At 35.6% G+C, this 26,080-nt stretch overlaps 3 protein-coding genes across 3 annotated transcripts in view; 2 read left to right on the forward strand and 1 right to left on the reverse strand.

Moving 5' to 3' along the window:
• Positions 1-52: 52 nt before the first annotated feature.
• Positions 53-2,500, reverse strand: LOC131665382 (DNA-directed RNA polymerase I subunit RPA43). Its single transcript, XM_058937244.1, has 5 exons — positions 2,233-2,500; positions 1,988-2,130; positions 1,642-1,849; positions 509-1,522; positions 53-424 (listed from the first exon to the last, which is right to left on the reverse strand). The coding sequence occupies exons 1-5, from the start codon at positions 2,421-2,423 to the stop codon at positions 58-60; spliced, it is 1,923 nt and encodes a 640-aa protein (XP_058793227.1). The 5' UTR covers positions 2,424-2,500; the 3' UTR covers positions 53-57.
• A 1,874-nt stretch (positions 2,501-4,374) lies between these two features.
• LOC131665410 (uncharacterized) lies at positions 4,375-12,702 on the forward strand. The gene is made up of 19 exons (XM_058937287.1): positions 4,375-4,603; positions 4,889-5,009; positions 5,083-5,270; positions 5,553-5,560; positions 5,699-6,022; positions 6,103-6,690; positions 6,772-7,100; positions 7,302-9,102; positions 9,184-9,330; positions 9,406-9,494; positions 9,565-9,786; positions 9,862-10,012; positions 10,096-10,311; positions 10,386-10,596; positions 10,661-10,809; positions 10,883-11,127; positions 11,562-11,745; positions 11,832-12,107; positions 12,186-12,702. The coding sequence occupies exons 1-19, from the start codon at positions 4,486-4,488 to the stop codon at positions 12,471-12,473; spliced, it is 5,655 nt and encodes a 1,884-aa protein (XP_058793270.1). The 5' UTR covers positions 4,375-4,485; the 3' UTR covers positions 12,474-12,702.
• Positions 12,703-15,294: 2,592 nt separating this feature from the next.
• LOC131665309 (uncharacterized protein DDB_G0271670-like) overlaps positions 15,295-26,080 on the forward strand; it is a 72,200-nt gene continuing 61,414 nt past the window's right edge. The window contains exons 1-2 of the mRNA XM_058937131.1: positions 15,295-15,814; positions 16,488-16,553. Of these exons, the coding sequence (XP_058793114.1) occupies positions 15,539-15,814; positions 16,488-16,553 (342 nt within the window). The 5' untranslated portion in view covers positions 15,295-15,538. The remainder of the gene's footprint in view (positions 15,815-16,487; positions 16,554-26,080) is intronic.

Genomic DNA, 26,080 nt, shown 5'->3' on the forward strand with positions numbered 1-26,080 from the left:
ATAAATATATCGTTTTCAATAAAGATAAAAAATTTTTGTCCTCCAAAAATACAATCATCATCGTACTTCTTCACAGACATTTTCTTCTCTGTCAGATTTTTCTTTTTTTTTTAACTTTTTCTTTGTCTCTTGTTCTTCTTCACTTTTTACAACCACATCTAATATACCATTCATTTCATGAATATCACCATTTACAATACTATTTTTCCGAGATTTTTTTTCTTTTTTAATTTTCACGCTGTCTTCAGAAACTTCTGCATTATTATTTTCCATAGATTCAATCAGTTCTTTCAAGTAAGATTTGTGCTGCTTCTCATTTTCAGTATCCATGAGTGGATCTTCGTTTACTGCCATCATCTTTTTATGTTTCTTTTTTGGAATTGCTGGTACTTGAAAATCTAAATTCTTCAGAATATGTTTATACCTAAATAATATCAAAAAAGTATTAATAATCATAAAATATTAATTTCTACTAACTATTCAAATCACGCTTAAGCATTTTATATACCTTTTCTCATCTTCTGTATCTTCGCACAATTCGGATTCGTTTTGTATCTTTTTCCGTTTCTTTGGCGATTCTTCGGGTATTAAATTATTTGTTTCTATAAACTTCTTTAATGCAGATTTATAATTTCTTTCATCTTCTGTGTCCTCAGGTATTTCATCGAGAAAATTTCTTTTTCTTTTCTTCTTAGATTTTGATGTTTCTAAGTCATCTGCTTGAGTTAGGGATTTATCGATTGTCGATTTATACCATAATTCATCTTCAGTATCCATACACTTATTATTTCGAATTGTCTTTATCTCTGGTTTCTTAGTAACATATAAATCGTCAATTTGCGTTAATTGATTTGCTAAATCTTTTTTACTTGTTTCACCGTTTTCGTGTTTTCTTTTTGTTTTTTTCGACATTTTCGGTGATTTCTGGTTAATGTCGATTGAATCTTGTGACAAGTTATTTATTATATTTCTAATTTCAGCTTTGTGATTTCTTTCATCTTCAGTATCAAAATCAAGAGGATTTTTTGTTCTTTTCTTATGTTTTTTTTTGTGTGAATCTATGATACGTTCCGTTTCACTAAAATAATCAGCTGTGTCATTATGTGATAAATTTTTTATATTAGATTTTTGTGTTCTTTCATCATCAGTTTCACTAGGATTATTGTGTTTACGTTTTGTCAGTCGCTCAGGAGCATCTTTAACATCTAGGTTTTCAGTTGTCGTTCCTAACTCTCGCGCAGGTGTTGATTTTCTTTTATTTTTCTTTAAAGGAGAATCTATAGAACTTGTGTCATTTGAAGATATAGTCAGTTTTTTTATAGAAGATTTTCTTTCAGATCCACTGTCTGGATCAACTTCGATCTCTGAATCACTGTTAAAAACTATATGATTGTTTTCATTTTTTACAATCGTTTTACTAGAATTGTCTTGACTAAAACTTCTCCTTGTAATTTCTTGAAACTCTGATTCATAGTTAGCAGCAATCTGTTCATTAAAAAGTTTGCATCCATTTAAGTAATCTCTGAAAATTAAATATTATATAAAAAAAATATAGTGTGGTAATCAATTTGAGTCATTTGATTTTCAAAATAACAAATATTAAAAAACTAGAAGTTAAATGTGTCAAAAACAAATTCATACTCTTCATTTATTAATCCTCTAATGTATGGAAGTCTTGATTTAAAATCAACATCTTCAGGTATAAATCGAATTTCCTGGCCAACTAGAACACGGTGGCCAGGCCAATTTTTTTCATTTAATTCATCTTCATCTGGTCTGGGAATGGAGACATTAAAAGCTTTATGGACCAAAATACCAATATGATTGGTGCTTTTTCTATTTACATAACCTGAAAAATAATAAAACACAAAGTAATATTGTTATGAAATTGAGTTTTTCAATCAATTTCCTATTTAAAAAATAGTAATCTACAATGAAAAGTTTGACAATAAATAATAAACTTTGCTATAATTAAAGTTCTACCAACCTTTCAAGCTGCGACCAATTTCTGGTCTAAAAACATAGAAATCTGCTTCAATATCGATGTGAATATAGCATGTGTCATATAATATTTCTCCATATGGAGATAAGATCTTTGGGTTTCGATAAGCTAATACCAAACCATTCAGTCTGCAAAATATCATTTACAATCTTATTCATTATTTTCAAACAAAAAGGTATAAAAATGAAATTGTGAATTGAAACATTTTGAAATAAGAATAATAGACGTACTCTGGATCATAAAAGTTTAATTTTTCACTAAGTATTTCACGAAGAGAACTATTCAAATCATTCAAGTGAACAGGATGAAGTCCCAAGTGTTTTTTTGTTCGTTCAAGATATACACATGAATCCTCATCTTCGAGAAGACCTCGTAATTCTAAATTTGTCCAATGAATTCCAGATTTCGTCTTTGGATTCATTGTAAATAACGTAACTGATCTTAAAGCTATTTTTGAGACTACAATAATTATTAATATGACATAAAAGTTAGCTTCAAATACTAACTAAACAAACTATACACGTGTATGACGAGCATAGAGACTAAATGAATAAAAGAGTAGTGACTGGACTACTAGAAACGGAGACTAATCAACGATATCGGTGCGCCGCCCTGGTGAATTGATCAGGAAACTAGAAATCGGAAGTATAAAAAAATATAGAAAAAGTTCATTATTAATTGAAACAAATGCGTTTCCGGATCCTGAATAGAAAAAAACTTAAAAATTAAAAGACAATAACTTATTTTTTCCAATAAAAAAATTTTTTTTTAATTATTTAACTTCTTTTTTTGATCGATTAATCCATGCAGGAATCTGCTGACTCGCATTCAGACAGGATGTTTACATTGATTACTGATCATCGTGCAAATGCAAATTGCAAATACGAAACAAAAAGATCATTGTTTAGTTTTTTATTATTAGAATAAGAAAAACAATAAATTGCATTTTCACACGCTTCCAAGTAATAAAAAATTATTTAACGAATGGTTAATTGCGTTAAAAATCTTAAGATTCACATCAACTACGAGGATAATCTGCAGTAAGCATTTTGTTGCTTTGTATTACCTTCCCTTGGGTAATATTATAATTCATAATTGCACATTGAGGAATTGTAAAATTTTTGTTTATTCTTTTCAATTACATTTACAGCTAACCCTAATCTAAAAAAAATTTAATGAAAAATGTTGTCCCTACATAGAACATTTCAGTCATTTTGATTATTGAGTAATAGAAAGATCATCAACTTGTTACTCACCGTAAACTAAGAATGAAAATGAGAACAGAAAGAGAAGCTAAATTATAAATTTACAAATTTTTATGCATTATCGATATATTTGCAAAGAAAATATAACAAATGACGAATGCACCATTTAGAAAATAGCAAGAAGCTTCCAGCGTACTAGCAACTTTGAAATTAAATTGCAAAAAACTAGATAACGTTTTAGTAATTTTTTTATTTAAAAAATAGTACATTACGATACAAGTGCGGGAAAGTAGATTCTTGTCTCGTGTGGCGTTTACACCCGAGCGAGGCGAGGGTGGAAAGCTAAGGTACACGAGACAAGAAACTCTTTCCCGAACATGTGCTGTACCGTATTTTTTTATATGAGGTGTGGAAAGTGTGATTTTCAACGCACGTGTTCTACCGAGTGTGCGGGAAAGACGCACTTTGCGCACGGAGTGTCGAAAATGAGTTATACGAATTTCCTTCGATTCCTTTTTATTCGGGACCCTAAAAACATTTTTTTTCAATAAATATGTTCCTTTTACCAGTGCTATTTTTTGAATCTACAAGTGGTCCTCAACTACTTGCTTGATCCACCAAGGCGACGCACCGGTATCGTTCAATCGCGAATTCTCGTTGAATTCGAGCTTCCAAGTTCCAACCTTAGAGTCGAGTATTTCCAACTTTCCAAGTTCCATATACCCGCGAAGCTTATACTATACTTTACTATAGTTCTCCGCGTCCGTCTCATTTTATAGTCTCCATGGTGATGAGTTGAGTGTGTTGCCGTGTTGGGAATTGCACGGTTGGTATTGCAGTTTGACAATATTTTCCCAGATACCCATTGATGATTGCCAATATGAGCCAACAACTAGCGCCGCAGTCAACATAACTAAAATATTTTGATTTAAATAATATATTTTTAGGAAAGTTAAAGATACTGTGTTGCCTTTACTCAAAACAATTTTAATAAGTAAACTTTCGATTTCTTATATGCATTTTGAAGTCGAACTATTGCACAACTTTATAAATCAACATGATTAGGGACGGATTTCGTCTACTTGCTTATTGCCCGGTTCTTTTTTATGCTCAATTTTTTGGCGCGATATGGTTAATGTTCTGCTGTTTAGATTGTTGAGTGATTAAACGACTAAATTTATAGTCCAACAATGCAGATTTTTTTACCACTTTTAGGTACTCTTTCATCAATGAGTATAATATGACGTTGAATCTTCGAATGAGTTAAACAACGGAACAATGAGTGTAGCCAATGCAGATTATGGCAATTTGGAAAACAATGAAAATCTACTTATCAATGTTAAGTGGCATATCAACGACTTAAAAAACAACTCTGGATCTCAGGAAATATTTTCAGGTAATAAATATTTAAATGACTTGTGAAAAAATGTTTTGATTCGTGCATTTTTATTTTACAATTTCACTATAATGCAATCAATAGGTTACATTTGTGTATTTTTGAAAAAAATATTCTTGCCTTATTTGTATAAGTTAACTATGTCATGGGTTTGCAATATATCAGGTTTGGAAAATTCTATTTTGATTTGACACTTTTGTATCATGAGGAAAAAGCTTATCTCACTATAACAAATAAAATTAAAATCATAAATACTCCATGTTAGATCAATTTTCATTTTTTCAGACGATGATCGTGTAGATGATATTTCATGTAACTCTCCTAAAATTTCTATAAAGAATGATACTTTGAATTCATCAGTAATTTCCATGAGAACTCCTACAATTTGTTTAAGAGCTAATGAAATGTAGGTGCACATAATATCATAATCTTTGAATGATGTGTCTTCTTTAATTTCAATATAATTAATGTAATTTTAGAACTCCTGGACGAGCTGTAGTACCAAGAACTCCAGCTGGGCTTTTACCTTTTGTAAAAAAGACAAGTTTTTTGTGGACTAGTGACATGGAGACACCTGAGAACAAAGTAAGGGAACAACCCAGAATCTGTAATAAAACTTGTAACTGTATTAATAGCATAAGATTTGACCATTTTTCAATACAAAACTGTAGCATTTAATCTATCAGTTATTGTAAATACATGTATTAAAATTGACTATTTCGATTACAAAGTGGTGCTATGAACTTTGACATCATACTAATGTTAAAAATAAATGAATAAATCAAATTAACTCGAGTTCCAAATATGTATGTTGATTCTCAACTAACTTCAGAACTGTTTATATCCTACATATGTAAATAAAACTTTTTGAAGAATTTCTATAGCATATAATAATGCTGACATACATTGAGATCATTAATTTCCTTCAGCTCATTACAATATTAAACAGTTAAAATAGTTATTTAAATTAACATATACTTTTACCATGAAAATGAAATGGAACCAGGAATCAAATTAATAAAATTTTATTCATTTAAATTAAAAGCAATTAAATTGTTATTATGAGTGTGTTTTAATATCTATTGTTTTTTCTAGATTAATAAAACACCTACCAGATCCAAAACTCCACCTCAACAAAATATGGAATTCAACCTAAAGAATATTACTTCTCCTATTCTTGGAGGGAAGAGAAAACCAAAAAGAAAAGTGAAACGCAAAATACTTAATAATCTCAACTTAGATCTTGACAATAATAATGATCAACCAAACAATAGCAGTAGAGATAAAGTAGCTTCTCAGACTACTAGTTCAACAAATAGTGAATCTGCTTTTGATATTCATAAAGAAGTTGACAAATGTGCAATGACAGAAAGCAATAATCTAAATAACCTAGATTGCATGGAAAATAAGTTAATTGAGGTAAACAAAAATAATACATTATAACTAAAAGTCATACACTTTAATAAATTACAATCTTGATATATAATTTTAATTTTTAGGAGGTGGTCAATACAGCCAAAAATAGTAATACCTCTACTCAAGACTTCTTTTCTAATGCTTCATTCACTTCAATTGATAAATTGTGTTCAATTGCTATTAAAGAAGAAACTATAAAACCCACATTAAATTCAAATCAGTCTCAAAATAGCCCAAAACAAGTCAATTTTGAAAATAAAGAAAACATATCAAAAAGTGTAAGTAATGATGTTCTTGAAAGAGTGGCAGCTATCAAAAAGAATCAGAAACCAATCAGGCGCTCAATTGATATCAGTCACACTTTCATACCCAAAGAAGTTTTTTCCAAGTCTGTTATAGAACTTGAGCTTGCAGATAAAACATTCAGTCAAGAAAAAAAATCTGTCTTAAATAAAGCCAAACCTTTGGCATTGATACCTTTTTCAAAGTTATCTTTGTTAGAAAATAATCTTGAAAATCCAAGTTCAAGTACTAAAGACACTCATATAAATTTAATTATAAATGATGTACCGGTAAATGCTGTAAATAATAAGAATGTAAATAGTAGTGAACAGTCAAAGAAGGAACAATGCAACACTTCATTAGATTGTAATATTGAATATAATATACGTGTACGTAATAAAATTACATTAAACAAACAAGCTTTTGAAAAGGTTTCTGTTGATGAAAATAATGATAAACTATCAAATCAGAAAGAAACAAAAAAATTTAGTGAACAATCAGTAATAGCTTGTATTGAACATGATTTGCTTAACTCTGATAGCAAAGTTAACCAAAGTACTGATGGATTTTTAATAGCAAAAGATATACCTGTAAATCAAGAAAAGCTTTTTAGTTATACAAAAATTAATCAGGAAATGGAAAAAGAATTACTTGATGAGGTTAATTTTAAACAAAAGAAAGAACAGTCAGAAAAATTATTAATAAATTTTGGAAGAAGGGAATTGGTGGAAGATAACAAAACGGAAAAGTTACAACTTTTTCAAGATCGAGATCTTGAAGAATTTTTTGAAACAAAACTTTCACCACAGAATATGGACACCTCAATAGCTCGGGGTAGAGAAGTTCCGATTAGCAAAGACAAAGAAAACCTATATTTAAAAAACTACAATAAATTAAGTGATGGATTAAATCTTTCTGCAGCGAAAACATCAAATTCATTAAAACCAAACATCCATCCTATTAACCAAAGATCTAACATTAATTCAAATAAAACGAAAACGTCGACTTTAAGTACATTAAGTGCAAGCGATGGTTTTGCAACGGCTCGTGGAGAAGGTATTTCAATTAGTAAAGAAAAAGAATACCTTTACATGAAAATATATAACGAACTGAGCGATGATACTGACTTTAGTATTATCGAAAAATCAAATGGTAAGAAACCCGTCGTCAATCAACCATCAAAAACTAGCACTACCAAGAAAACAAAAATTTCAAGTTCAAGAGCTTTCACAGATGGATTTGCTACAGCTCGTGGTGGAGAAATTGCTGTGAGTAATGAAAAAGAAGAACAGTATTTACAAATTTATAATGAATTAAATGATATAGATGAAAATAGTTTACTCAACATAAAAACAAATAAGCAGCATAAAGTAGGGTTGACTTCAAAACCTAATGATAAAGTTATGTTAACATTTAATGCAAAAAAATTCATTATACCGGATATAAACAGTATTAAACAGAATGTTGTAAATCCTCTAAACGATGATTTTTGCACTGCCAGGGGAATTGATATTCCTATAAATAATGATAAAGAGAGTTACTATTTGAACATCTATAATGAGTTGAGTGATGAGATTCCTAATGAGTCAGTGAAAAGTAAATTACGAGAACCACCGTTTATAGCATCGAAGCCTATAAAAACAGATGCAGTAGTTATAAAGAAAGAAAATCAGAATGTCGATGAAGAATTTGAAGAAATCGGTGATTTGGCTGAATTCTTTTCACCGCCACAACAAGCCGGTATTCCTGACAGTATTCATGTAGATAACAATTTCATCGTGCCAAATTTTTCAAATATTCTTAAACCAATGAGTACCACAACTGCTCCACTAAAGATCATTAAAAAAGAAGTACTAGATCACGAAACAGTCATCAATAACGATCAAACTTTACTAACTACAGACAAAGTGACTAAAAATGTAATAAGCTTATTGAAACGAAAATTAGACTGTGACGATAAGCGAACAGGTAGATATAGATCTTTTGGTGGTTTTCCGGTAACTGGTGAAAATGTCACCGGAGCGAAATTAAACAAATCGGACCATGACAATGAATCATCCGTCAATCAACCTCTGCAAAAGGGTCTATCTGTCAGTGAGTTCTTCGATTCGCATTCAGACTCCTGGTTATCTAAAGTTGATATTAGTTATTTAAATAGTAGTAAAATTAATTCGTCTAATGTGAGAAAACAGAAGAAAAATGATATCACTACGGTAAGTTGTTCGAAACTCAATTTTTCTGAAAGTTGTTTTGGATTTTCTGATCAAGAATACATAAAAAGCAGTCGGCTATTTGGTACTTTTGAAACATTTTTAAGAAATAAGTGCAAGAAGCATAATGATATAGCTTTAGACATTAAAGCAGGTCAGTCAATTACAATTACAAATCTAACTACAACGGATCGTCGTTTGTTTTTGCAATACGGAAAGGAAATAAATGTAAAAAAGTGTGGAAAAGAATCGAATTATGAACTAATTGAAAACGTATCCGAGAAAACTGAGTACAGAACAGTGGAAACAAACATTCCTTTTATTGAAATAGGTAAACGTAAACATGCGGATACTGACAGTGATACGCCTTTGACTTCTGTAAAAAAACCAAGGGTTGGAAGTGAACTTCAAGGTCGTAAGCTATTCTCTGATGAGGATGAGAATGATGATGATGAAAAGTATAGAAAAATAATACGAGGAGAAAATGATACTCAACCTGTACAATCCATGGAAATTCAAAGACTAGACATCGATATAAAAGAGGAAGAAATAGATCTATCAGAGGAGCGGATACGTGCAATTTTACAACAGGTAATATTTTTTTATTTGTTGGGCTCATTTTATCTATGAAACTTGAAAAAAAAGTTTTATCATTAAAGTCATTATTTATAGGAAAAAATAATAAGAAACAAGAAGAGAATTAAAATAAAACCTACTGTAGGCAAGTTATTGCATGAGCGATTAACAAATAGTAAAATCCGAACGTCATGGAGTCAGTTAGTAGGTAGCTCAGTACCTATGCCTCTTAGTGATGAGCAGGTTCGTTGTTCGCTGGTTAAAACATTTTTAACCGTTAAAATATTTGCATTTGAATAATTTTCATATTATTTATAGATAAAGCAAACTCATCTCGATACAAAAATACTTGAAGTAACAGCTTCTAATGCAACCTGCTATACGTTCTTGTCGTCAAACGTTACTGGGTTTGTAATTTAACAATAACTTCGTCATACAATGAATAAAAAAGATCTAATTTTAAACACAATGTCTTAGGAAAAAGAATATTGTAAGTTTAGACCTAGGTGACGGTGCTTTGTTAATCTTTAATAAAAATGGCCAAGCGGGTGTATCTGAGTTCTCGCAAGCATTTCTCGCAATGCCAGGCGTTGATCCAAAACTTTTACCGGAGGGCTGGATTGAAAATCATTACAAATGGATTGTGTGGAAACTAGCTGCATTAGATCGGATGCGATTTGGTTATATTCAGTTATCAAAGTATGCTAGATATTCTAATTTTTAACTGTGACAAATAAGGCTTAACATTAATTTATTTTACATATTTCTCTATAGGAATTTAACCCCTCACCGTATAATGAACGAATTGAAATACCGCTACGACCGAGAAATTGATCAAGCTCAAAGGCCAGCTTTAAGAAGGATATTGGAGAAAGATGATGTATCTACGCGACGTATGGTTTTATGCATTTCTTCCATCAAAGAGGTAATTAATTATACTTAAAATCTATATTCTACAATATGATCGATTTTGATAAACGTTTAACTGAGATAAATTTTTTTTGATAGTCTATCGTTGTAGAAGAAACGAGCAAAGAAGTTATAACTAAGCTAGGATTGTCTCGATGGAAAGTAGAAGCTACTGATGGTTGGTATGATATTCCGCTGACTGTAGATTCGGCGATGGCTAATTATATCTCGACTGGTAAGATCAAGGAAGGCACTAAGATCATCACTTACGGCGCTGAGCTAATGGAATGCGAGAGAGGATTTTTTCCTCTCGAGGTATGTCATCTCAATGGCTTTTAAGTTACAAAATATATACTCTTTTGACATAAATGTTTCTTTTTTGGGCATAGAAACCGCCAAATGTGAGTCTGAAAATACATACGAACTGTACGCGACGAGCCAAGTGGGATGTGAAGCTAGGTTATCAAAAAATTTCACGACCAATACCTGTGAAATTAAGGGATATTATTTCAGCTGGTGGAATGATTGGAGAAATTACGGCTGCAGCTGCAAGAGTCTATCCGATTCTGTACAGAGAAAAAACTGTAGATGGAAAGTCGAGTGAGTTGATTTCAGTAAAGAAATTCAACAATTTAATATGAAAATTTTAATTGAATTCTGTTAGTATACCGAAACGCGAGGTGCGAAGAAAAAGTGGCAATAGCCCACGAGCGAGCAGTGGAAAGAAAGGTCGACGCAATGTATGCCGAAGCCCAAAAAAATTTCCACTCCAAAAAGAAATTAGAATCCGACGATGATTCAGATACATCTCAAGTACTGTATAAATGGCCTACAAACAGTATAGAAGAAAAGCTTTAGCTAATTTAATATTTATTTATTCCTATAGATTCAAATATCGCAAAAATTCAATCACTATGAGCGAAAGCAAGAAGAGTTCAAGCGTAAGCTTGAATCACAAGTACGTCATGGTTTGCCGCCGCGACGTGACGTCACAACTGTGTTAAAAATTCGGCTTGTCGATGATTGTACAACGGTTATCCTGTCGATATGGGGTGCCGGCGAAGAATCCGACTGCGATATCAGAGAAGGCGATACTATTAGTATTTATAACGCTTTCACGTCGGGACACCGGTGAGCTTTACATTAATATTTTATATTATATAGTAACTTGTTTTGTTGTAATCAATAACAAATTCACAAAAAGGTGTCATTTATCTTTATCTCACTTTAAAAAACTATTAAACTTACGCTATCTTTTACACGTAACCGCATTGTTAGAGTCAGAAAAGAAAAGAAAGAAGATACAAACCCATTTTAAACGTGCCAACAGATAAGAAGCCATCCGCTATTTGAAAAAGAGATCAAGTCTCGACAAACAGTTGGCAACTTTTGGAAAAAATGCTAAAACTCACGATATATCTCTCGCGATAAGCAAACCCTCGGTTACAAGACCGTGACTTAGTGCATTCCGTAGTGATCCCCATTTTTTTCTCGCGGTTTATCTCTCAGAATAATAATATCTCAGCGATGATGATGATGACGTAGTTCATGACTCATTTTAACAGGGGCGGTGACCTCCACCTTACAGCCAGCAGGATTACACATATCAAGACCGAACCTTTGTTGAAGTTACCGTATCCAAATCGTATTTGCACTTTTATTCCTGATATCGGAGTTGCTGGTTTCGAGCCAAAATTCGGAGAGTTCGACACTGTTGGAGTAGTCGTATCATCGGGATCTGCTCCATATGTATATTTAAATTATTCTTTTTTATTTCAAAGCTGAATTTAGATAGAAAGGAAAAGTAAAAATTTTCGTTGAACGTGTTCCTACAGGGAATGAAAAATTTCGAAATGGTCAATATTGCATATCCAAAACCAAACGACAGTGGTTCATCGTATTTATCAGTACTATTCTGGAATGGTATTTCCTCGTTTGGCTATCAAGGTATGTTTGCACCTGGTTCTTTTGTCGCCTGCAGTAATCTCGAGTGGCGTCGCAATCTGTGGAGTATTGCTGTGGCTTACTGTTCGGATAAAAGTGTGTTCACCGGTAATCCTCGCCAAGCACATTTAATGAAAGCACTTCGCAGTCTTAAATCTCTCATACAAGTAATTTCAATGCTGAATACATCGTCAATTCAATGCTGAACATTTGTAATGTTGTAATAACAATAATCTTTATTTTAGAACCCCATATCTTACGCGGAAAGTTGTGTTGACGAAGTAACTACGGAATTAGCGAAGAAACCTCAGCCTCGTTCGGCTCAAGGTACACCAACATCATGGCCTATCGACCGAAGTGTTTCATTCGCCAGTCCCGCTGACCACTGTAGTCCCGGCAATATTTCACTTCAAAAGCGTTTAGATAAATTATCGCGATATGGTTCATCGCCAGAAATTTCGCCGATCGTACTAAACACTAGCTCTGCTAGAGTAAAGAAAGATTACACACCCGTCACTCGTCGTAAAACCTGAAATGTTAATTGTTTTTACAGCTAAAGTCTAAGAGTTATGTATATTATAGTCAATATTGAGAAGTAATTACGTTCTGATTGCTATCATACAAGGGTTACGAGTCTGAGATAATCATGTTTATTCTTTTATTAGTCATAAATACGTGTTATTTATTAATTTTACCAAGTTTATAATTGGCTATTGTTTTTTTTTTGTCAAATGGTTTGATTGAAGAATCATACTATTTAATTAAAAGTGTCTACGTTGCTTTGTACAATAAAATCTAATTTTGTTTTATAATTTTCGACTTATTGTTGCATTTGTGAAACCGTCAATTGATAAAATATTTAAATAAAAATATTTAACATTCGTACCGACAACATTTTCCCTCAATATAGACTAATATAAATATTTTTATAAATACAATTTTATTTACAATTATAAACAAATACTCTGTTAGTAAAATATTCAAGATTTATTATGTAAAACAAGTGGCCTCTTCATCAATTGTTATAATTTATCAAAAATAATATATTTTGGAATAATTTTTATAAAAATTATTCTGTTCATGCTAACTGCATCAAACTATTCTAACACATCAAACCAAGTTTTTCGAGTTTTTAATGTAGCATTCGATAAATTATCGATGTATAGCAAGCAACATCATGTAGATTTAGAAAAGAACAACTACACTTATTCTGTCTATCAGTAAGCAAGCACGATTTTCCAAAGAAAACCGGTGCTTCCAAACGGAAAAAAAATACAATGAGAGAGAGGCTCACGCCTTAGGTCGTGCAAAGTGAATTAATGTTTTCACACGTGGATATAGAGTTTCGAACGCGTAAGACGTAAGCGTGCAAGGTGTTGGTGTGTCAGTGTATACATGTAACAATTTAACATATAGCGTTACCGACGCGACGCGGCTATTATGAAACTAGCGTAAAGTTGCCGCCCCTCGTACTACGCGACAAGAGCGCGCACAAGGACAATAAACTTGATGTGCTCGTGATACAGTTATGCCGATGTTATTTAATCTCTTTTCTCGTGCAACGGAAAATGCCGTAAACACTTTTTCCCTTTTCTCTTCAATCGTTATTGCCCACGTACTTTTCCAGTTCTATAGTCGTTAATTCAATTGCATTTGGATATTTTACCCAGCATGCATTAAAGCGTTTATAATGATAACCAAAATTAAGTCCTTCGCTGCTAATATTGTATAAGTATTTCAAGTGACCCTCATTAGTACGAGAAACCCTGCAATAATAGATATTGTTCTTGAATGTACCTGACTTCTCGTTTGGCTACAGGGAAGTAGGCTGATGGGCATATACTTCAATTTATCCTTTCTTCGAAATAAGGAGGTCTACCTTCCATTTCTCACGTAGGTTCAATAAATTACTATTCACCAAACCTAAAGTTGCTCGTAAAGTCGTCGGGTGACAAGCGATCCCTATCTCTGGGAAAAATAACGACGAAGGCGCGTCGGGGATTATAGTCATAAATTAATTCTTGAAAATTATGTTACATTTATTCTTAAAATTTTTCGAGAACATTCTATTCGACATTTCGTGCGCAAAATACGTTTTCCCCGCACGCTTTGCGAAAAACGTGCGTTAAAAATCGTACCCTCCACGTCTATTGAGAAATACGGTACGATACATGTTCGGGAAAAAGTTCCTCGTCTCGTGGGCCATTCTACCCTCGCTTTGCTCGGGCGTAAACGCCACACGAGAGAAAAATCCACTTTCCCGTATTTATCTCGTAATTTACTATTCCAACATTTCAAACGAACTTAAAAATTTAATAGTATATTTTATAGTACAATAGAAGTGCGGGAAAGTAGATTCTCGGCGAAAAACGCTTACGATCGAATGAAGGGAGGATGGAGAAGCACACGATACGAGGAACTCTTTTTCGAACATGTATCGTACAGTATTTTTTGATACGTGTGTAAAAATATATGCTATTTGCCAAGTGAGAACTTTCCCTCAAGTTCATGGCGTCTGGACACTGTATGTTAAGCGACGAACTTAAAAATTTAATAATATATATATTATAATACTGTACGATATGTTCGAGAGAGTTCCTCGTCTCGTGTGGCATTCTACTCTCACTTCGCTCGAACGTAGCGTTTTTCGCCAAGAATCTTTTTTTCCGCATTTCTATCGTAATTTATTAAGAAACGTAAAAGTTATTTTAGAAAATTGTTAACAAATTTATAATTAATATTATAATTAATCGGAACCGTCTATTTACTCGGTGACAATTCCCATTCCTGGAAACGATTGAAATTAAAAGAAGACAAAGAGTTACGGCAAGTTTCTTCCTGTTGCAATAACACCAAGCTACATAACATTTCAATAGAATATTGGAAAAAATGAACAGTATGCAGGGACTAGCCCAATTCAGAGAAAAATACATAGGTGATTCTGTTATCCAAGACATCCGAATTTGAGGGAAAATTGACGCTTGGCAGATAGCGTCCCCGACGCCTCGAAACTGTATCATATAGCGTCCCCGACGCCACGAAATTGTAGCATATAGCGTCCTGACGCCTTAAACTTGAGGGAAAGTTCTCGCTTGGCAATTAGCATCCCCGATTCCTCGAGTTTAAGGGAAAGTTACTTGGAAGATAGCTCACAGAGGGCAAGTGTCCGTCTTGGGTTGAGCGCGCTTATACCTAAGGACCTGTGATTGGTGGACTGTTGGCCAATGGCACGCCTCGTTTCATTCCTCTATAGACACTCTGCTGCTTCCCCACGCACCACTACCCCTTCCACAGCACGACGCTGCGCTCTAATCGTCACTTCACATTGTTAAGCGCTCAGTCTGCCGCGCACCGGCATCCGGGAAGCGTCTGGCTTTTTCGCTCTCTTAATTGTTTCTTGTGCTTTAACGGAAACGAGTATATTAACGATTCAGTGTAAGAGTAAAAGTGATTTTTGTGAGTGAAAGTGGAATAAACTATTACCGCGTATTCATCGCAGTGTGTTCGCGTAGTTCATCGCCTTTTTGATTTTCGTGCGAATAACAACACATGTTCGACACTTAGTTTTTGTGGGTGACATTCAGCGAGTGATAGAACGATGGCCGATTCGCCACCAAAGATCGAGTTTGCCTTGGGTAGTGAGGTGTCACCAGGTCATTTTTTCAAAAGTAGTTTCGCTCGTCGATTTGCTGATGGTGTTGGTGGTAGCCGGCTTGCCGATACGAAGTCACTCGACTACGACTTGGCCAATGCAACAATTGCCGAAGAACCACCGTGCAGCCCAAGTCAACTAAACAATTTTCACTCCCTTGTTAATTTCGACAAAGAGATCGAGCGACCTGACTCGTCCGCCTGGGCCGCTAACAACGCAAAGGTGAGTTTTTCCTTGTTCTATGATATAAGCGATTATGAAAATATTGTCAAAGTAATTACCATAGCACTCTGAAGACAACCAGCACGAATGAATTCGCACTCCGATTTCTTCTTATAACTGCTATAAGAGGATTATATGAATAATATAGTCATAGTTCTCGAGTAATTCAGCTAGCGATGAAAATAGTCTTTACAGTTAGTTTTCCTTTCATTTTTTTTAAATAATAGAAAACTATTCACTTACGTTTACATTACATTGCGACGGTTACCTTTTCTCCGAACGACATTATCAAAGTAACGCATTATTCCAAGTAACTTTTATCGTCAAATTTTTAACGCGCTCGAGTAATTAAAAACCTACGACGGTCCCGCGTAATTCTCCTGCGTTTGAAAAAAATAGACAACACAGTAAACGCACGTGTATATTCATCTCCGTTGTTGTTGCGTGACGGAGTTTGCGAAATATTCGCAGGCTACATATTGATTTGAATACAATTGCACTACAAGAAGGAAGGAGCGCGCGCCGTTCGTTATCATCATTTCGTGCTTTTCTCTCTCGCGATCTTCTCTTTTGCTCGCGCGTAAATCTCGAGATAAAATACGAGTTTTGAATTAAGATACTAAAGCGCACTTTTTCGCGACCGAGAGTCAATTTTTCTTTTTTCTTCTTTTAGTCGAGTAGTATTGGTATCGTCGAAGTGACGACAGCTGAGCAGATCGAGCTGGAAAGACTTCGAAAGGTAAGGAAAACATATTATCTCTATATTTGCGAACATTATTCACAATGAAAAAATATACATATACATATACATATCTATACATATATATACATACATCATGTGAACTTGAACTCGCCCGATAGTACATAAGTTTTTTACGCAAGCACGATAAATTTGACGGCGTCGTTGCCCTTCGCTTATTTTACTCGGGCGACGAGATAACCAGCGACTTTTGCGTTTTGTTTCCACAGAAAAGATTATCACCCATAGTTGTGCACTTTATGCGGATGAAGTCATTTTTTTATTTTTTCTGGCCTTTAACCGAGGATTGTTACTTGTGCGAATTGCAATTTTTGATAATTGTCCCACCTATGACCTATTTTACGAAGTTTTGTAATCCCATAAATTATAATGATTCGCGAAATAATTAGCATACTACGGAAATATCTTGCATATCTTATCTCACGTCTAACACGATAATCGTTAGAAAATCTTGACTGCTCATTACGTATTTAAAATTGCTAATATTCCCCAAGTTCGAATTTCATTCTTCCGCGCATAATTTTACTCTAATAAATCCCACGGCAAAATCCAACACTCGCAGCAAGCTCATCAAAATAAAAGACGATGCACTCGCGTGTCTCCGTGGAAATCGACACCCGCGTTACGACCGACTAGCGCTCGCTCTCGTTCTGCACATGTAGCACGCATGAAACTCGTTAATGCGCGGGAAGCGCGCATCTATGTTAATCCCTTTACATCGAAAAAAAAATAATTACCGTGCGGCCTAACGGTTGTTACACATTTGTTACGTTATACCTTGAGGCGTGTACGTACAGTAGAGAAGGGACAGATTTTTGTGTGACTTTTTTTATACTTAATATAATAATCACTAAATAACTCAAACTCATGAATGATATGCTCAGCATAAAATACGCTAAATAAGATATGCACAGAACAACATAAATTTTTTTTCTTTAGTAACGATCTTCTTCCTATTCAAATATGAATAACTGATGTCGCCTTTCGAAGCCAAATAATACCTTGTATAACTCGCCATCTAATCTTCTATTTGAGTCTCTCTCTTGACAAACAGAAACTCCCTCAGCTACCATTTATCAAAAAAAAAAATCTGGCGTCCTGCGGATATCAACTCAGGCGTGTAAACTCCGATTTGCTCGTTCCAAAACAAACAAAACATGCCGACACTTCGCACGAAACAGTTTTAACTTTTTGCCACTGAAAGATGCGCATCGGATAATTAGAAATTCCGCGGAAAGAGACTGGTGGCAATAAAGAGTGTCGGCACGTAAAAAAATCTTCGGGCAATTATTTATTCGCCGGAGGTAACCGAGCACGTTTCCGTCTCTTGTTCCTTGCGGAGTGTGTTCCCTTGTAAGCTATCGTGTCGTTGTCTACTGTTGCTTCTTCGCTTTTTGTTTATTCAGCTAGGGAATGAGGTGGCGGAGATCATTGTTCGCCAAGAAAAATCGGCTTTTTTTTTTCACTGTCGTATTCAATGCGTTTTCTAGATAGGGAAAAAACCGCAATTTCGCTTTGTTGGATCGAGGCTCCGTGTAGACATTTACGCAAGTCTTGTTCGCGCACGCACGTACACACACCATATACATACCATACACACGCGCACGCACACACACCATACAACCCACCATACACGCACCGTACACCCTCGATACACACACACCATATACATAATATACACATACCCCACACATACACCATTCACCCATCATACACACACACACCATTCCCTCACCATACACATGTACTATATACATATCATACACACACACGTACCCCATACACACACCATATACATACCATATACACGCACTATACATCCTCCAGACATACACTATATACACACTATACACATGCACACACCATATACATATACACACACACACACATAAAAATTCCAGGCGAATTCTCAATCGGCAAATCAAAAGTTCCGCGCTGCGCGTACATAATTTGAGCGCGTTGCGCTGAAATATCTGGAAAGTACAAACGCGTGTGCCGGAAGTCCGCCTCGGACCCTCCAGTAATTACTATCGAAACGCGCGCGTGGGAGTCTACGTAGTGACTCACGCTGCGAAACGATTGCGGAGAAAGAGTAGTTACGATGGTGCGAGATTTGATAACGCACCTGCGCGCTCGGCAGAAACGCACGCTTTCGTGGGGGGTCAAACTTGGTAATGAACCACTTATGAATTTTAAGTTCACTCATGCCGTTGGAAAACCCAATAGAACAAAATTGACGAAACGCTTTTATGTTGTACATCTTGACGGTTATATATGCTTGTCCCTTTGAAGCGTTTCAGTTCGATTGCTTTGAAATTTGAAAGTGAAAAAAGAAGCAAAAGCCATCCTAATAAAACAACTTGTCCGTTTATTCCCGTCACTCTCGCTTTCGCTCGCGTCTCCTCGCTCGCCCGTATTGTTTTTGTTGAGTGTGCACATACGGAGGAGCTACGCCTCTGCCCCTTCCTAATGAACGCCTCTCACTCAATTTTTGTTTCGTTGCATTTTCAAGTCAACCGCGCGCGCGTACAAAGAGGAAAAGCGATTCGATCGATGTACTCGTCAATCTCTTCGTTATCCTGAACTACTTCTGCGATCGTCGATTGACGATGCACGCTCTCAGTGAGCCACTGGCACACGCTGCCGCTGCTTTCGTTGTCGTTGTTGCTTTTTCTCACATACATGTCAGAGCCATTTTATACGAGATCGATTGTTTTTTTAAAAACTTGCTTTTTTTCGTTTAAAAATGTACGAGTGTAATTACATGATTTGAAAACTTCGCATTTCGTCCTTTTTTCTGTTCTGTTCACTGTTGCTCGCTCTTTATCTTGAAACTGTGCTTATTCTTCTTGATGACTTCCTTCGCAAGACCGAAAATTTTCGATGTCATATTAAAACGTCGTTATACAGTTCGAGAACAAAAAACAGATGGTTAAATAATATCTTTCGGCGTGATTATTTACGCACGTCAAAAGCGAATCGAGACAAAGTTTAGTGACCCTTGGATTATTAAAAGCCGAAACTGATATTTCGATTTGCTTCTGATGCGCAGTCAGCTGCACGAACAAAGACAGCCAGAAGAAAATAAAGGGAACGGACAACAAACGCCACGAAAGGATGCGTCTGCGCTGCTTTTATCGGAGTCTTTAGGACGCGCGCGAGTCTACGCTTCCCCTCTACTATTCCGCCGGGGCTCTTTACGTTTCTCACACTCTACGACGGAAACGACATGCGTCTCTTTTTCTTATTTTTTTTCTCTTTTTCTTTATTGTCGCGTCGTACACGATGTAAGCCACATTGCGTTCGTGTCGAAATTGACCATGAGTCGTTAGAACAATTTGGAAATTTCCGTTGTCTTATTCGCGCTTGCGATATGTAATATTTGACTCAACACCTTTTCATGTATGAGTTGGTTATATACACGCTCAAATCGATATGCTATTTATTTTTATCGGGTGAATTGGACGAAGAGCTCTGAAATATGCAAGTTAACTTTTTTTTATTATAACAAAAGTAGATGTATTTCGCGATCTGTTATAATTATTTGGTCAATCGATACGTTTATTTCTCCTCTTGTATTTTGAAAATACACATGTATATACACTAACTCTCCCCGTTCCGGCTGGTTCGTTCCAATATTGACGTCGGGGCAATAGCAGCTTTGATTTACGCATTGAGACTTCCTAATCATTTCTGCTGCTCGCTAGCTATACATCTTCTGCAAGCGAGCTGTGCTCCTTGCCTTAAACCACCATGAGAATTCGCACTGTATTTATCAACCTTTCCTTATCTCTCCCAAAGAAAAATAGTTACGACTTTATTTTTTTTAGCTCGTAAAATTGTTAACAAGCTTGTTTTTCTGACCCCTGCTTATAACACACAACGACGTTGATTTAGATAGCGATCAAAAAAAAGAACCTCGTTTCCTTTTTGCCTTTCGTGAAGAAAAAATGAAATAAAGAGCAGTGGCAACTTTCTTTTTCTCCTTGCGAGCTCAACGCAGAGTCCTTTGTGTCTTGTATACGCATACAGGACTTTCTTTTTTTTTTACTCGCGGAAAAGAGGCGACGCTACTGGTTGGTGAGACGATACCGCGATTAATTTCGTATTGGCTGGTTATTGAAAAATGATCTCGAAAGCGTATATATCTGATGAAACTCGCGTCGTTCAATCACTGCTTACACGATGTGATAATTATATTTTACGAGCCGCGTGCAACTATTAAGCGTCTACAGACGCTGAATCGAGAGAACAAATATCTCATCTTCGAGGCGTACGAGCGAGCGTCGTAAAATCAAGCGTTAAGTAAATATAAACAATCTCGAGTAAATAGTTAGGCCGTTGTGGTAGACTCACTCACTCATCTTCTAATTATGCTTGCGATTTACGTTTCACTTTCCTTTGCGCGCGCCGCGGTTAGGATCGTAAAACTCCTTCGCGCGAATTATACGCGCGCAAGCAAAGTCGAAATGAATAGCTAGCTCGTGATAAATTCGCCAATGAAATTGATTTTCCAACCTCTTTTATTCGACTTGTTCCGTTACGTTCGATTGGTTGCTAAGGTATCATCCTTACGTAAATGTCCGTGCTTACGTCGAATATTGGTTTGCGAGTAGTTCCAACGACAAATCGCTAATCTTTACTTCTGTTAAGAACTGCTGTTGCTTGAGCCGACCGATTTTCGCTCAGGTGTATCAACGGCCCGCTTCAATTCCTTATCGTTCCTCGTCACGAACGATAATCACCTTCTCGCGCTCGTTACGACGTTTCATCGTCTAGTTAGATGCTGCGCGAGCAATGACTTTGCTTTCACGAGGAAGCGTCCTTTTTTCCGTCTCATTGTTGCGTTGCGAGATGCGTTCGGGAGATTACTTAAACGTTTTTTTTTTTCGCGATGCAATTTGCCTGCTTACTGTACCTCTATTATATATGGGTAAAACTTTCTAAGCTCTTTAGATACCTCCACATTCTCACGCATTCATATAACAATGTTTTTGGGCTTCCCTTTTGTCTTATTGAAAATCATCGTACACGATTAGCATCTGGACTTTCGCGCGCGAGCGTTCGCTGGGTTTCGCAAAATTCATCGAGATTACAGTGCGATGGTAGGCTGTTGCGTATGGTTCACTCGCGATTAATCGCTTTGTTATTGAGACATTCCTTTTGTTCCATTCGCTATCCGCGCACGATGTGTGGTCGAGCATATTGGCAGCGAATTTTCTACAGTATTATATAACTTTTCATTAAAAACGCCTGCGAACGAATTGTTAATTGGGTTGTAAAGAAAACGTGAAATTTATGGAATCAATAATCTCTGTATGTGCAAAAACAACAACCTGCATTCAATTACTCGCGTGCTGAAATTTACACGAATACAGGACGTATATCCAGATTTATCGCGGAATATATTGCTCAATAAACGCTTGGAAAGTTGAGCGTAGAGAGATATCATTGGAATCGCGTGTAAGTTATTGTAAGACGTCGTATGTCCCTAAGTGCCTTGACAACAAGAGTACAACCAAACCATAATCATAAACAATTTCATATAAAAGCGATGACGTTCACGTAACAATTTCACAAGAGAAAAAAAGGGTCGAGCAAAATTATATACAGACGTTGGCGATGAAACGCATGGCTGCCAGCGTGCGCTAAGAAAATAATCCGTACGCGATAATGGAAAACAAACGACGTAAAAAGAAAAAAGTAGAGGCTTCCGAGCGCCCGAAAATGAGGTTAAAACATTCCAACCAGAGGGTAGACTTTAGCTTGATGAATGCGTCTTCGAATTGTTTCTCTTTTGGTATCTGGGTTTCGACTGTGTCGTTTAATTCTGATTTTGATTTCAGTTGCAAGAATATACTTGCGCTAGAAGTCAAGGGAAGGGTATTGAATCACACGGACAATGGTTTTTCCAAAAAAAATTTCACTCAAAGTCGATAGAGTTGGTTTTATTGTAAACATCAATAAAACCATAAAAAAACTAATAATTTAAAATGTTAATGTTTTTTTTTATCATTGTAGTGATTTTTTCATTATTTTTTATCATTCTACGATGACAAGATTCGTTTTTTCGTCACCATTTTTTATTCACCAAATTATAAAAAATGATAAAAAACACCTTATATTCGAAATTTTGTTGAGTAAATATTAGCATACACAGGCAATCAATACGTTTTAATTCGCGCGTATTCTTCCTGGAAAAAAACAGCAACCAATTAAAATTAAGCATTTGATATAACTCGAATTATCGCCAACGTGAAATGCTGTGCAACATTCAATCTATATGCGACTATTAAGACCTATAAATTTTACCAGTGTGGACTTCCAAACAAATTTTCAAATCCCCTATTTTTTCCTTGGTAATAAATTTTACGTTATATCTACGGATGCAGATCAAGATAATAAACTTTGGTTTTTAATGATCTTTTGATTTCATCCCAACGTAATTCATAAGCTCTATCAGTACCAAAAAGAGACAAGTGGCTTTACGAACCTGTAAGTTCTCTTTAATTTGAATGCTGTAGCTGCTGGCTATTTTCGATGGCGTTGACAACGACGCAAGTTATGCCGACTGTACCGCTCGAGAGAAGCTAGAGCAGCGGCGTGCACTGAACCTTTTAAAAACGACACGCTCGGCTGCGTAACTATCTAGCCGGCCATTTACTTTATAGTTCCGCCGCAGCGACGATCGCGGTCTGCTGTGATGCAGCATTGTCTCTCCGCTTTTTTCATTTCTTTCATTGTGCGAATGCAATCGCGTCGAATTATTGATCTACTTTGGATTGTATGCTAAATTTTTTAGAATTATGGTCGACTGTTTTCTGATCAGCTGTAATCCGATTGATACAGAAAAATTCGGCAATAATAAACTTTATCCACGCGTGCCGTTATAAACCTCCTGGCGTAACACATCACACAATCGAAGCATCGATCAAGCCGCATGTACGTGTATCCCTTTAATTTGCTATTAAACGAGGTAATAATCAGGGAGGATTGCTTGAAACGGTACTCTTACTTGCTAAGGAAAGCTCCGTTCTGTGCTTTTTTTCTCGTTTCATACCTACGAGTAATGCTCGAAAGATAGGAAATCGCGAGCATTAAGCCGTTAACGCGTGATCGATCGATCGCTCGCATCAGATCGACAATAATTTTTAACACTTGATGGGATTGGAATTTCTGGCTGCAGGTGCGAGGGAGATTTTCAGCTACGGTATTGATGCTTATAAAATAAATCGACTGATTTATGTTGATTCGGAGAATTTTGATCCGTTAATTGGCCAAGAGATTTCCAAGTACGTAAGGGAATAAAGAGCATCAAAACTGCGAAAATGAGAAGCTAACGATGCAGGCAATGTTATTTATTGAACTTCCGCCTGCAAGAAAATTATAACTTAATAATCCAGCGAAAAAAAAAATTCATATTACAATTTATTTGGCGATTTCATAAAAACAGACAGAAATCTTTATAATTTTTTCCATACATGTAAGCAATAGGAAGGTCGTATAATCTCGAGAAAATGTAAGTCACGTCATACATATGATCGTATGCACTTTAAATGGGTGGGAATTAATTGGCTCGCTGTGATGTGTCTATAAGTTTCTCCAACTCGCTGTGCCCAACCTTTCTCTGTCTCTTTCAAAAATTTATTCTTGCTCGTTACTTGACCTTACACACACACACAAACACACACATAAAAACGCGCGCGCGCGCGCGCGCGCACACACACACATACGCACACGCACAGATATACATACAAAACGTTATTCTTTCATTCGTTTACCGAACGGCAATTCTCTTCTAAGTGAAAAAGAAGTATTTTCTCGGTGATTGCAAAGAAAACTAAACATACAGATGCAAGGAAAAAGGAAAAAAATGTATCATTAACTATTTTAATAGATAATAATAAGTTAGCATCCATCTCAGCCTCATTTCTAGGTTGTTTCTGAAAAAAATTAAAGACAATTTCTAGAGGTGAGTGAAGTGAACAGATGAATGAGTGCCAGTGTCAGTGTTACGGTGAAACTTAATTTTCAGCGTGAGTGTGAAGATACAGCAGGATTGGGGAAGCTCTAAAGGATTGTATCAGGTATGTAACATTCCATATAGAATGTAATATGTGACTACTTGGAACAAGAGAACATTCATTTTAATTAATGGTGTTAACGTTCCAAACAGTAGTCACATGCATGAATAGTGTTTCTTTCGGGAAAATTTCGGGCTGCATCATCGAGGGAAACATTTGACGCTGATAGGATCTTGCAAACGGTAAGTAAAGTGTTTACTTTACAGGCGAGTGTAATTTTTTATGTGACAGTGTGTTGTTTCAAGTGAAAAGCTGAAAATTAAAAGTGTCAGTGTTACGGTGAAACTTAATTTTCAGCGTGAGTGTGAAGGGACAGCAGGATTGGAGAAGCTTGAAAGGATTGCATCAGGTATGTAACATTCCATTTAATATGAAATGTGTGACTACTTGGAACAAGAGGACATTCATTTTAATTAATGGTGTTAACGTTCCAAACAGTAGTCACATGCATGAATAGTGATTCTTTCGGGAAAATTTCGGGCTGCATCATCGAGGGAACCATTTGACGCTGATAGGATATTCCAAAAGGTAAGTAAAGTGTTTAGTTTACATATAAGTGTAATTTTTTATGTGACAGTGTGTTTTTTGAAGTGAAAAGCTGAAAATTAAAAATGTCAGTGTTACGGTGAAACTTAATTTTCAGCGTGAGTGTGAAGGGACAGCAGGATTGGAGAAGCTTGAAAGGATTGCATCAGGTATGTAACATTCCATTTAATATGAAATGTGTGACTACTTGGAACAAGAGGACATTCATTTTAATTAATGGTGTTAACGTTCCAAACAGTAGTCACATGCATGAATAGTGTTTCTTTCGGGAAAATTTCGGGCTGCATCATCGAGGGAAACATTTGACGCTGATAGGATCTTGCAAACGGTAAGTAAAGTGTTTAGTTTACAGGTAACTGTAAGTTTTTATGTGACAGTGTGTTGTTTCAAGTGAAAAGCTGAAAATTACAAGTGTCAGTGTTCCGGTGAAACTTAGTTTTCAGCGTGAGTGTGAACGGACAGCAGGATTGGAGAAGCTCTACAGGTTTGTATCAGGTATGTAACATTCCATTTAATATACAATATGTGACTACTTGGAACAAGAGAACATTCATTTTGATTAATGGTGTTAACGTTCCAAACAGTAGTCACATGCATGAATATTTTTCCTTTTGGGAACATTTCGGGCTGCATCATCGAGGGAAACAGTTGCCGCTGATAGGATCTTGCAAACGGTAAGTAAAGTGTTGAGTTTACATATAAGTGTAATTTTTTATGTGACAGTGTGTTTTTTGAAGTGAAAAGCTGAAAATTAAAAATGTCAGTGTTACGGTGAAACTTAATTTTCAGCGTGAGTGTGAAGGGACAGCAGGATTGGAGAAGCTTGAAAGGATTGCATCAGGTATGTAACATTCCATTTAATATGAAATGTGTGAC

The sequence above is a fragment of the Phymastichus coffea genome, unplaced genomic scaffold, assembly GCF_024137745.1.
Source record: "Phymastichus coffea isolate CEN01 unplaced genomic scaffold, Cenicafe_Pcof_1.1 PCOF00050, whole genome shotgun sequence".
NCBI lineage: Eukaryota > Metazoa > Arthropoda > Insecta > Hymenoptera > Eulophidae > Phymastichus > Phymastichus coffea.

What these genes read in the sequence shown, in the direction of transcription:
- LOC131665410 (XM_058937287.1), top strand. Translation starts at nt 4,486, where the DNA reads ATGAGTGTAGCCAATGCAGATTATGGCAATTTGGAAAACAATGAAAAT. An exon ending in GAGGATTTTTTCCTCTCGAG is followed by an intron (nt 10,312 to 10,385) that starts GTATGTCATCTC and finishes TTTTGGGCATAG; the next exon opens with AAACCGCCAAATGTGAGTCT. An exon ending in GTCTTAAATCTCTCATACAA is followed by an intron (nt 12,108 to 12,185) that starts GTAATTTCAATG and finishes TCTTTATTTTAG; the next exon opens with AACCCCATATCTTACGCGGA.
- LOC131665382 (XM_058937244.1), bottom strand. Translation starts at nt 2,423, where the DNA reads ATGAATCCAAAGACGAAATCTGGAATTCATTGGACAAATTTAGAATTA. An exon ending in AATTGGTCGCAGCTTGAAAG is followed by an intron (nt 1,850 to 1,987) that starts GTTGGTAGAACT and finishes ATTATTTTTCAG; the next exon opens with GTTATGTAAATAGAAAAAGC. An exon ending in AGAGGATTAATAAATGAAGA is followed by an intron (nt 1,523 to 1,641) that starts GTATGAATTTGT and finishes TTTAATTTTCAG; the next exon opens with AGATTACTTAAATGGATGCA.